The sequence below is a fragment of the Haliotis asinina genome, chromosome 2, assembly GCF_037392515.1.
Source record: "Haliotis asinina isolate JCU_RB_2024 chromosome 2, JCU_Hal_asi_v2, whole genome shotgun sequence".
In the NCBI taxonomy this organism is placed as follows: Eukaryota; Metazoa; Mollusca; class Gastropoda; order Lepetellida; family Haliotidae; genus Haliotis; species Haliotis asinina.
In genome coordinates this window covers 87,447,882-87,458,952 of record NC_090281.1, presented here as the reverse complement: position 1 = coordinate 87,458,952, position 11,071 = coordinate 87,447,882, and the positions used below count along the sequence as shown (strand labels likewise).

The following is an 11,071-nucleotide window of genomic DNA, read 5'->3' as shown; positions in this document are numbered from 1 at the left end:
GGACAGTGGTCTGATCTTCCAACACCGGCCTAGTCCTACGTTAGTTCAATTATTCCAGGACAGTGATTTGATCTTCCAACACCGACCTAGTCCTACGTTAGTTCCATTATTCCAGGACAGTGGTCTGATCTTCCAACACCGGCCTAGTCCTACGTTAGTTCAATTATTGCAGGACAGTGATCTGATCCTCCAACACCGGCCTAGTTATACGTTAGTTCAATTATTCCAGGACAGTGATCTGATCTTCCAACACCGGCCTAGTTATACGTTAGTTCAATTATTCCAGGACAGTGATCTGATCCTCCAACACCGGCCTAGTTATACGTTAGTTCCATTATTCCAGGACAGTGGTGTGTGCCTGTGCATCGCGTACCCATAACGTTCGGTCGAATAAGCAACCTATTGCTAGACTAGGTCTTATTCATGTTCATGTTTATCAATGCTTTATGCCTCATCTAGTTTGATGAAACCCACCCGAACCGCGGAATCTATATAAATGTAACGTGAGCACAAGAGATAATGTCAGGTCCCCCATGCAAGAAACGTTCCATGTGACTACACATTACAACATCCACAGGCATGTCCCGACCTAGTTACTCTCACCGCCAGGTAATGTCATTCGTCTGTCCTACAAGTCTAAACACTATGTTGTGGCATGTCCTAATTTAACACGACATCAGTTCGTGCACCCAAGAGCACACCAAGCTTGTCCTGTCCTTAACGATCGGCACCGTGCGCTATAATATTATACTAACAAATTGAACCACTTGCGCTGTAGGCGATCCCAGTAAGAATTCATCTTCAGTAACCCACGCTTGCCATAAGAAGCGACAAACGGGATCGGGTGGTCAGGCTGGCTGAATTGATTGACACATGTCATTGTATCCCAACTGCGTAAATCGATGCTCATGTTGTTAATCACCGGGTTGTCTGATACAGACTGGTTTATGAACAGATCGTATCCATACAGCTGAAATATTGCTGAATGCGGCATAAAACTAAACTCACTCACGCAGTAATAAAAAAATGCAACCTGCATACTGACATCTCTAGTAGATAAACTTCTTACACAATCACTGCACATGCACAATGCCCTCACACCTGGAAACAGTCCACTCTGTGTATAGAGGTTATGGTGTACAGTTTCCAGTTTGTTTGCTAGACGCTCGACTTGTCCTCGTTGTTGGAGCTAATCCTGGCAGGATCTGTGAACGCATCTGTTTGTGGTTTCGTTCTTGAGAAACAACCACACCCATTCTTCATCGGGCACGACAACGCGGAGATCAGAGCTGCGCGGTTACTACAACGGTTTAATGACATCGCCATTCTCAACGATGTTGCGGTTACTAGCAGCGCTTTGTCTTGTCACATATTCAGGTGAGAGACGTGTCACGCAAGGTGTCAGTGTGATTAATGGTGGAGTGTATGCATGAATAATAGTAATGTGTGTGATTTTAAACATTCCTGTATGTCAAGCCACGTTGGCCGAAGGAACAAGGCATGGAGGTTGATATAAAGAGTTGAATTCGCAACTACAATGTCACCATGCCAAGTATGTCTTGTCGTGTATAAAAAAGTTGTCTTCTTGTTTTGTCTGCGATAGCTGTCCTTATATGTCTATTAGCTAACACGAATGAATAACTGGAGTTGAATTACCCTTACATGTTACTGTTGGACAGTTACAGGTGGTTTTTTTCAAATACGTTAACCTGCAGAGTTGCCCTTTTTGCCTAGATTCCTTTTGATTACGATCCTTGATATGGTGAAAAGCACTACTAGTATATCCGTACTCGTGGCTTTCACTACTGTGGTAAACTTGTTAAACCTGCCCAGCTCTCACATACAGGTGGCAAGCCGTGATAAAACTATGCTGCTCAAAATGTTGAACCGAAACCATCCATAGCTACTCATGGTAGTAGGAAAATGACACATCGGCCGATTGGATTATTCAGACCACTGGCGAGCATTTAGATGACCTTACGTTGCCGGTCATCTATTTCGTAAATAAGCGGATCCAGGAAAATCCGGGTTAGAATTGGTCTTTAATGAGTGAGTGAGTGAGTGAGTGAGTGAGTGAGTGAGTGAGTGAGTGAGTTTGATTTTACGCCACACTCAGTATTATTCCAGCTGGATGGGTGTGGTCCGTAAATATTCAGGTTGGGTGGTCTTCAGCAACGACATGTGGTCCATACCCGTTGACACAATCGTGTCCCCCTATCCCATTTAAGTAGGTCGTTTCTCATGATGTTAATCACTTGGTTGTCTGCTCCAGACTCCTTGAACAACACAAACTTAGCTTAAAATCTGTAAGAGGATATAGAACTTTGAGTAGACGGGGTTTCCGTTCTATTTACATAAAGACTATTTTACATAATGCATATCTGCATTGATCAAAGCGATGCCAAGATCAAGAAGGACGTCAGACACCTGGTGTAAACGCTACACAGTGAACAGAGGGCAGGACACTGTGATATTTTAGATACTTCACTTGTGTATGAACACATACATTTAAGAACAGACTTGTGATGTTCCTGGTCATGTGCATTCGTGTGTGTGTGTGTGTGTGTGTGTGTGTGTGTGTGTGTGTGTGTGTGTGTGTGTGTGTGTTAGTGTTAATAATATTGTTTAATTGATTATAATCAATTGATTTTCACAGTACTTGATCAATGTGGATGCATATTTTTACACACACAACTGCAGAGTCGATGTCACATATCACTATTTCTAAGACATACATGGAGGTGGGGAATATATTAGCAGGTCATGTCGTTACTCCCACGGTCATATATACAGCTTCGCTTTGTGAAGAAAACTGATACCGTCAGTCAGCAGTGCGCACCTCTATATATATACAGAGCAGCGTGTTGTGTTTGTTTAGGAACGGCATATCATACTGAGACACAGGGATGAGTGTTAAACATACTTGCATTAGCCTCCCGTGATTTACACGACAGAAGGTTCATGACACCCTAAGTTGAGTGAGTATGGTTTCACGCCCCTTTTAGCAATATTCCAGCGATATTACGACAGGGGACACCAGGAATTGGCTTCACACATTGTAGCTATGTGGGCACTCGAACCTGGAGTTTCGGCGTGACGAGCGAACGTTTTAACCACTAGACTATCCCACCGCCCCACCTTAAGTTGACCTTAAGTACATATACAAGAACCCCATATTACTGATTACAAATAAATTTTCTAACTGATTTGAATACTTTTCCCGTCATGTTTGTAATCTGTGAAGCCCATGTATGTTGTCCCCCGAAGTTGTATATACCAGATATATTTCTTAAAGCGGCGTAAAACCATACTCACTCACTCAGGCGGCTTGTGAAGTCTGAAGTCTAATGGAATTATAGGCCTGTGGAATGAGAATCCAGAAAAGCGCCCCCTTACAGAAATATTATTTGTGGCCAGCCAAGGCTGACATAGATAATTTGCATTTTTTTCTTTTGTTGTGTCACAACCTGGCCCAATACACAACTACTTCTCTAGATTGTGCATGTTAAAGTCAATAACACGGTTCAGTGAATGAAGGTTATTTCATCAAGCAATGACGAAATAAGACACGTGGCGTTTCAGAGCATTGTGGTGTGAATGTTGCTGGGAAATGAGAAACTGCTGGTCGCTTTTTGTACGAGTAAGTTATCTGTTTGTCTGGCTTCCATCTCTGAATACTGTGACAACACCGTTACACATATATTGAGTGCTAAGATCTGTAAAGCCGGACTGTGAATCGCGCAGCGCTAATTTTGACGTCAAACACTTCCATGTGGTTTTGTACTGTTAAACAAGAATGTAAGGATAAATAACAACGTGAAATGCTTCTCGGGCATCGGCACTTTATTTGTGCGCTTAATAATCTACAAAAATTGTTTTTGACTTAGTCGCGTCCCGGTCATCCATTTTCCGCTATAAGAATATATGTCTAGGTCTGTAAGAACGAGTGTGACTGAATCTATGACTCATTAACTCGTGCTAAACTTCCCAAACTGTATTTCTGAGAGAACAAAATAAAACTGTGTTCCTCCCTCGTCACTTTGTTATTTATCAGAAATTTTAAAAAAGTCCTACCGCCTTCGTCACATTTGAAAACAAATGTGACCTAAAAACATTTATTTTTTAAGCAGCCTAATAGGGACAACAACTTAACAATTGATCTAGCACATCAAATAACACTTACCCGCTGCTTGTCACTTGTGAATGCACCATTGAACTAATCAGTTACACAATATCAATGAGTGAATGATGTTTCATGCCGCTTTATGCAATATTCCAGCAATGTCGAACCCTGGTCTTCTGTGACGAAAGAACGCTTTAACCATTAACCCGCCCCACCTCCCACCTACAATCACAATGCACGTCGCGTTTATTTAAGCAGTTGTTCGTAACGTCGATGTACCATGTTCGATTCCCCTTCTTGGTATGTACAAACAATCACGAACTAGCATTCGTTGGGATGGCATGGTACCTTCCCATTAACCGTAACGCGGGAAAATGTATATCCACATAAGACATATTTATAGTTCACCCAGACCTCATCAGGTCATCGCCAATCTGTGTTACAGATTGTAGCCTATATCCGTACGGTCCTGGGGAGGGAGATATGACCCTGCTTTCAAACAACGAACCTGTCAACCTTGGCAATAGCTACAATTACTACGGCAGGAAGTTCAACACCGTTTACGTGAGTACCACTGAGAGAAAGGACGTACAACGTCACTGCTGGCATGTTCCCTTGTCATTTTTGTAGAACGCACTTTACATCCAAGACACATCTTTGATACACGAGCAACCTTTCATCCATTGAAAATCGCCAAGCAGAAGAATGTATAGTGATGTAGTGAATTATTACACGATTCGTTTAACTTAAAAACACGCAGGACGGAAAATCAAGTTCTGTGGATAGTCAACCTCTTTATTGCAGTTGATGCGACGTTTCGATGTAGGTACTAACACCGTTATCACTTGCTTGATGACAGCAGCAAAGTGAATGCGGGGTGTAAGTTCAATTTATTCCCAAGTGGATGGTGGTGGCCAGGAATACACAATAAACCCTGAAACAATTATAGCAACAATCTAACAATAATACAATAACCAACTTCAGTGTGTGTGCAGAACATACATTTTACATCTATGTATACAGTCATTACAGTACATGAAAGTTAATACACCTTAGTCGTATGAGCGCCCGGAGCATTCTGTGTGCATTGAAACACTACCGAAACATATTAATGAAAAGTTGTCAATATCAGGGGCGATAACTCATGACATGGTTTAGACAATGTCATAACTGATAACAGCGGTAATAGCCGCTTAGCATACAATATTTACCTTAGAACGTTAACATGAGGTGATGATTCTATGTTAGAATGATAAATATACACATGATGTAAACAGTACAGTACAGTACAGTACAGTACAGTACGGCACATTACATACCCTGTGTATGGCACAGAGGCCCGTGTTCATGAATGGTTGTCGTAGCAGACGATTGATTTATGTACGTGTATGCTGGAAATAAGATATATTGTGAAAAGAAACAAACCGATTGGGTGTAAACTACTATTCATACAGACATAATGATAAGCCTTGAAAGATATTTCATACACCATAAAAGCTTAGATCGGGATACTTTGCCATTACCTGTGCAAAATAAGATAATAATACTTGGACAATATTCATACTCAAAGCATACTCACAACGCTTCGTTTTGTTGTTATTTAATGTGATATATATTTCAAAGGGAACCTATGGCACACATTAAAATAGGAACTTTGCGCTTACCAGAGTGGCGCTTCCTACGCCTGCTACCCTGACGGCATTAATTACTAGTGATTTATTTACTATACGTATTTATGTGTTTATGATTACCTATAATGTTATGGTTACATTAGATATGATTAGAGATTGTTTAAGATAGTTTGTTTACTAACCTGATGACGATTTAGTACATGTCTAGGCTTTGCTGGTCACACAAGTCTTGTCGGGTTACTATATGACGTGTCGGGGTGCGAGATGTTCATGCATAGAAAAAGCTTGCAGGTTTGAATGGACCAATCGTATCGTGTTGTCATGGTTGAGTAAACACTATTGATTATATCATTGAGACTAAGCGATTAAACTCTATGAACTATTCCAGCGCTGATGTGACCTGAAATCAAGAACTTGTTTAAAATACATAACTTATTACCTATTTTAGTTCAGCCATTGTAGTAAGCTGAAACTAAAGTAATATGTTAAGACTTATATTTGCATTGCATCTTTCAACGTCGGCTGGATGCTGAAATAAATATAGAGAATTAATGGTTATTTACAATACTTAGAACTAAGTAAAGCAACTAATTATATGTATAGACATACAAATACACAGGCATACAAAGTATGTCACAACGGTGTTAGTACCTACACCGAAACGTCGCACCCATTGCAATAAAGAAGTTGACTATCCATAGAACTTGGTTTTCCTTCACCTATACAACTTCTAAAATGCCTAAAATGCCTAAAAGCAACCATTGTAGACTGAACACGGTTTGTGCTGACTTAAATGACTGGTTAATGTCAGCTGTAATTTATTTGTATCAGTTAGGTTTAACTAATTTGTTTTGGCATACACGGTAAAGCAACCAAAGTTGAAATAATTATCTGGTTGGGTCATTACTACAGAGTAATGTCCTTCAGTAAGGACATTCGTCATTATATAGAGTTTGGTCGTTCTATTTTTGACTCCTGAATACGAACAAGAATTTCCCATAGGCACAAACTTTGCTATCAAAAAGATAATATGACAATACTTATTTTTAAATTTGGTTCATTCCCCGGAAGATGTTTACTGAAGTTCATTTGCCGAAAGAAAAACAAACCCTCAAGAAAGAAGTATCCTCCACGGCCTCTCAAGAGTATATTGCAGCGCATTTCAAGTGCACACGTATAAACTGCTCAGCAAAACATATTGTTATTTTACTGGAAAAGAATTATAATAACCGGAATAATAATTCTCAGTTTTGTCGGCTTTAAGTTATTATTACACAGACATATCATTTTAACACTTTTGTTATGGCGAAAGCTGAAAAATAGTCTTAAAGAGTAGGCCTAGACTACTATGTACACACAGTTGAGATCATGCCTTGCAGACATGGTGATAGAAGAATAGGTCCCCAGTTATAGAAGTGACTTGATGGATAAGGATAATCTACTCACGTGACTGAATATATTAGCGAATTATCAATATCCAAAACAACATTTATAAGATTGTCTGATTCAACTTTTTATTGATTACCGTCATGTAGTTTGATACTGCAATGCTAAAGTAAAAAGCAAACAAACAAATATATTCACTTTGAATCAAGAAACATACAACATAACGTACTGAAAGCACTTATTTTACCCTATGATTTATATTTATAAATTAGATTAGCCAGGACGGTGTTGTCGGACTACACCCTGACGTCAAGTATGAAGAAGTTAGTTTTCGAGATGGTGGCCGTGACCCCGCCCATGACCTTCCCTTTCTGGCGCCGTTCCATTTTAACGGGAGCAACATCACAAGTGATTCAGAGGGAAAGATCTACTACAGACTATATGTCAACAACATCACTCAAGACCAAGACTTCCTGGCGGAGCTACAGAACTACATGCTTAATGCCACAGTTGGTAATTTGACGTTCGAGCCGGCAATAGCTTTAGTGGTCACGTGGGAAAACGTCACAGCTGCGTCCCAGGAGCCGTGTGCAGGGGGAGCATGTCAGGTAATCACTATGTGTATACATTTGTCATGCTCAGCCTTGTTTCTCTGCCTTCATATTTTCAAGGACTTGGCGTTAGTTATTATTCTTTTAAATCCCTTTAGTTGATTTCCTACTGGTTGCCTTTCTGTCCTTAACACACAGAGCCGCCACACATGTAACTAAATGGCACCTTTGGCATAATAAACGACAAATGGTCTGCCGTGTATCTGATCTGGACAATGTACAGTGTCTTCAAAATACATAAAATGTATTATACAATACGATATAATCTGTTGCTGCGATATGTAGAGTTAGAAAGGTATGTAGCCATTACCAAAATTATAAACATGAAGCATGAAGAACTGAATATTATTGGCTTTTGATTTCCATTCTCCTTTCACGTAATGCTTATCAACCAATCAGATTGCAACACAACATCCCTTCTGAATTCAATTTTAGTGAGATGCTCTTAAACGGCTTTGAAGCATTTCAGTAACAAAATTTGCTTCCCTGTGTAACATCTCCGAAATTCTTGACATTAATTATAACTAACATTGTGGATTTGGATTATGATAACCAAGGGATGCAATCGTGTGAGCGTGTTACGGAGCTGTAAAACTGTAACAGCTCTGTAACAGTTACAGGGAGAGATGTACGTCAGTATAATAAATAAAACTGTGTCATTTTTCACTTTCAGAGAGCAACATTCCAAATGGTCCTTGTTGCCTGCTCACTCAATACTTTCATTATATTCAACTACAACGATATAAGTTTGCCGATACTGCAGTTTTACCAGGTACGGGCATGTTGTAACTCTAACATATACAACCGGGCATGATTAAGGATACGTCTATGTTTGATGGTGACTTAAAATACAAAGATTATTTGATCATTATGTATTAGCTACTGGGATTATTTGTGATGTACCATGCGTAGTATCAGCGACCATCTCAAAGGAGCTGACCTGCGCCATATCGTCTCGACGTAAAATTGTAAAAAAACGTTACAGTATACAATAATGAGTGAGCCATTTCAAGAGTATTCTTTCTTTTGTCTGAAAGTTGTTCCACACTGTGCGTCCATTCTGTCTGTTAACTCAGTGTCATGCTTTGAATCAATACCTATAAATATGTTTGGGTGTGTTTTCGTGTTTCAGTTTATTCAAGGCGTTATACAAAATTATTACACAGATATATAAAAATAGATTTTGCCAGTTCTAAACGTCATTCGAGTATATATTTTCATTACGGGTGTTAGTCTTGTAATCTTGCATATTTTCAATGTATTTAATTTTAACAGTGCTACTAGAATTTTGTGTTTTGTTCTGAAGGCGGGTATCAATGGAGGTAATGGGATTGGATGGACAAGTGTGTGCACCGAATGTAACCTCACCGACCTGCCGTCTACAAGAGGAAGTGACGTCACAGGCAGATTCATTTTCCGAGTGTCGAAAGATCAACTTGAACGTTCAGGCTGCACTATCGATGGAAGTATGCCCTTGCTCTACAGTCTTTGCTTTTGTTAAATGTTACAGTGTGGACTACATCCAAGGCAGGCTGTACATAACTAGGCAAACAAAGTATGTAGTGATGACCAGCATTTTTAAAGCTATTATTATGCTTCAAAATGTATGACTTTTACAACGTGTTTCTATGATAGCCCTTAAGCTGTTTGCCTATTGCAATTCATTGCATATGGTTTGCAGTTGTTTCCCCCAAGTTAGTGGAGTAATTCATCTTCATTGTAACCACACAAGGTGTTTTAAATGACTTTAAACTTTTGATGGGTAGTATATAGATCTTGCAAGTGGTCAGTGCAGTTGTATCTATTTTTTTTTATTTCAACGAGACATGAATCGTGGGATCCCGATTATGATCTAGACTATTACTTGGGCCTGGTGTTTACACAAGTGATGTCGCCTTTCCGTGAGAAGGGTCACATTTAAACAGTTACACACTTGTCACTTGGCGAATCATACCAAACAGTTTGATTTTATGGATCGGGTGAAGGCTCACCTTGAGGGTTAAGTTGACATAATTATATGAAACCAAAATTAACTGCAAGCACTGTCTCATCTTTTAGGTACGCTTCAAATTTTCCCCAAATATGCCGGAATGTTTGGAGGCGAACTTCTGGACATTTCCGGTCCGTGTCTTGACGATGTCAACGTGTCCGTCATGTGTCGGTTCGGAAGTGGCGAGAGTTCAGTAACCTCCGAGGGGTTCAGGTTTAACTCTATGAGGTTGAAGTGCCCGTTGCCGAGACTCACAATGAGGGGACCAGTACCGGTGGCTGTGTCGGTGGACGGTGGGAGCACCTTTACTGGAGATGGAACTATCTACGTTGGTATGTTACTGTGTTAGAAAAGTCATTACTTTTTCTAACTTCAGTGTATTGTTTAAGAGGTCCTTAAGAGGTCATCTCGGTAAACCTAAAACAATGTACAAGGTTCAAAGGTAATGCTGTTCATTTCATTTTCATTAGATCTGGCAAAGCTAATTCTATCCTATCTTTATCACCAGTTCTCTTGTTCCAAACAGGGAATACGTTCTTGTTAAAACGTTTGATATGGACATTTTCAAATTGAATGTTACATCAATAATAGAAGCGAAAAAATCCTTTCCATATTCTCCATATACAAATCTCTCCCCAAATCAGAGACGATCGTACAATTGTGACGATGTCTTGAGTAGATATTTGTTTCAGCAGTATTACAGCTTTATAATGTTGAGAAATCGAGTCTGTACCAGACAAATAAATGATTGTCACCGTGCAATGACAGAGCATGTGTTTATGAATCACTATGAAACAGTGTTTTCGCCAGAACTGTATGGGCATGTTTTTTAACGTTATCACTGTCGGTCTGTGATGTCAAGAAATGTGAAGATGTCAAGCAATGAAAATAACACAGTGCTATCGAAAGTAAACAAAATTACGCTGTCAATCTATCATACACCAATATTAATTGAGAAGTCAGTTTTAATCAATAATATCGAAAAAGATATAAATGCACTTAATACCTCAAAGTATTTCCGGTCCCTTGCAAGGAAATAGCCTAAATGAATTTGACATTAGTAGAACACGTTCTGTTCTTTCTATACTAGTTCTACCGCTACGTTTCCCCGAAGCAAGTCTAAAATTGGGCAAAGGGTGGTACGATGTCACACCCTCAGAACTGAATATGACATGGGACCCACTCGACATGTCCACTGATCCAGATGCCAAGGTGGACATCACGCTCGTTGGTTACAGAGAGACAAAGACAGAGGTGAGGGATGGACATGAATATATCAAAAGTTACAGATAAATACTTAGGTTCTTTTGTAAACGCATCCAGTTTGACC

General features: G+C 39.7%; 1 protein-coding gene across 2 annotated transcripts in view; it reads left to right on the top strand.

Moving 5' to 3' along the window:
• The first annotated feature begins 1,193 nt into the window (after positions 1–1,193).
• Positions 1,194–11,071, top strand: part of LOC137274528 (uncharacterized) — a 35,899-nt gene continuing 26,021 nt past the window's right edge. For both annotated transcript variants that reach the window (XM_067807767.1, XM_067807766.1), the window contains exons 1-7: positions 1,194–1,377; positions 4,569–4,687; positions 7,413–7,748; positions 8,425–8,523; positions 9,058–9,217; positions 9,810–10,073; positions 10,832–10,995. In XM_067807767.1, coding sequence (XP_067663868.1) covers positions 1,314–1,377; positions 4,569–4,687; positions 7,413–7,748; positions 8,425–8,523; positions 9,058–9,217; positions 9,810–10,073; positions 10,832–10,995 — 1,206 coding nt within the window. In that variant the 5' untranslated portion in view covers positions 1,194–1,313. The remainder of the gene's footprint in view (positions 1,378–4,568; positions 4,688–7,412; positions 7,749–8,424; positions 8,524–9,057; positions 9,218–9,809; positions 10,074–10,831; positions 10,996–11,071) is intronic.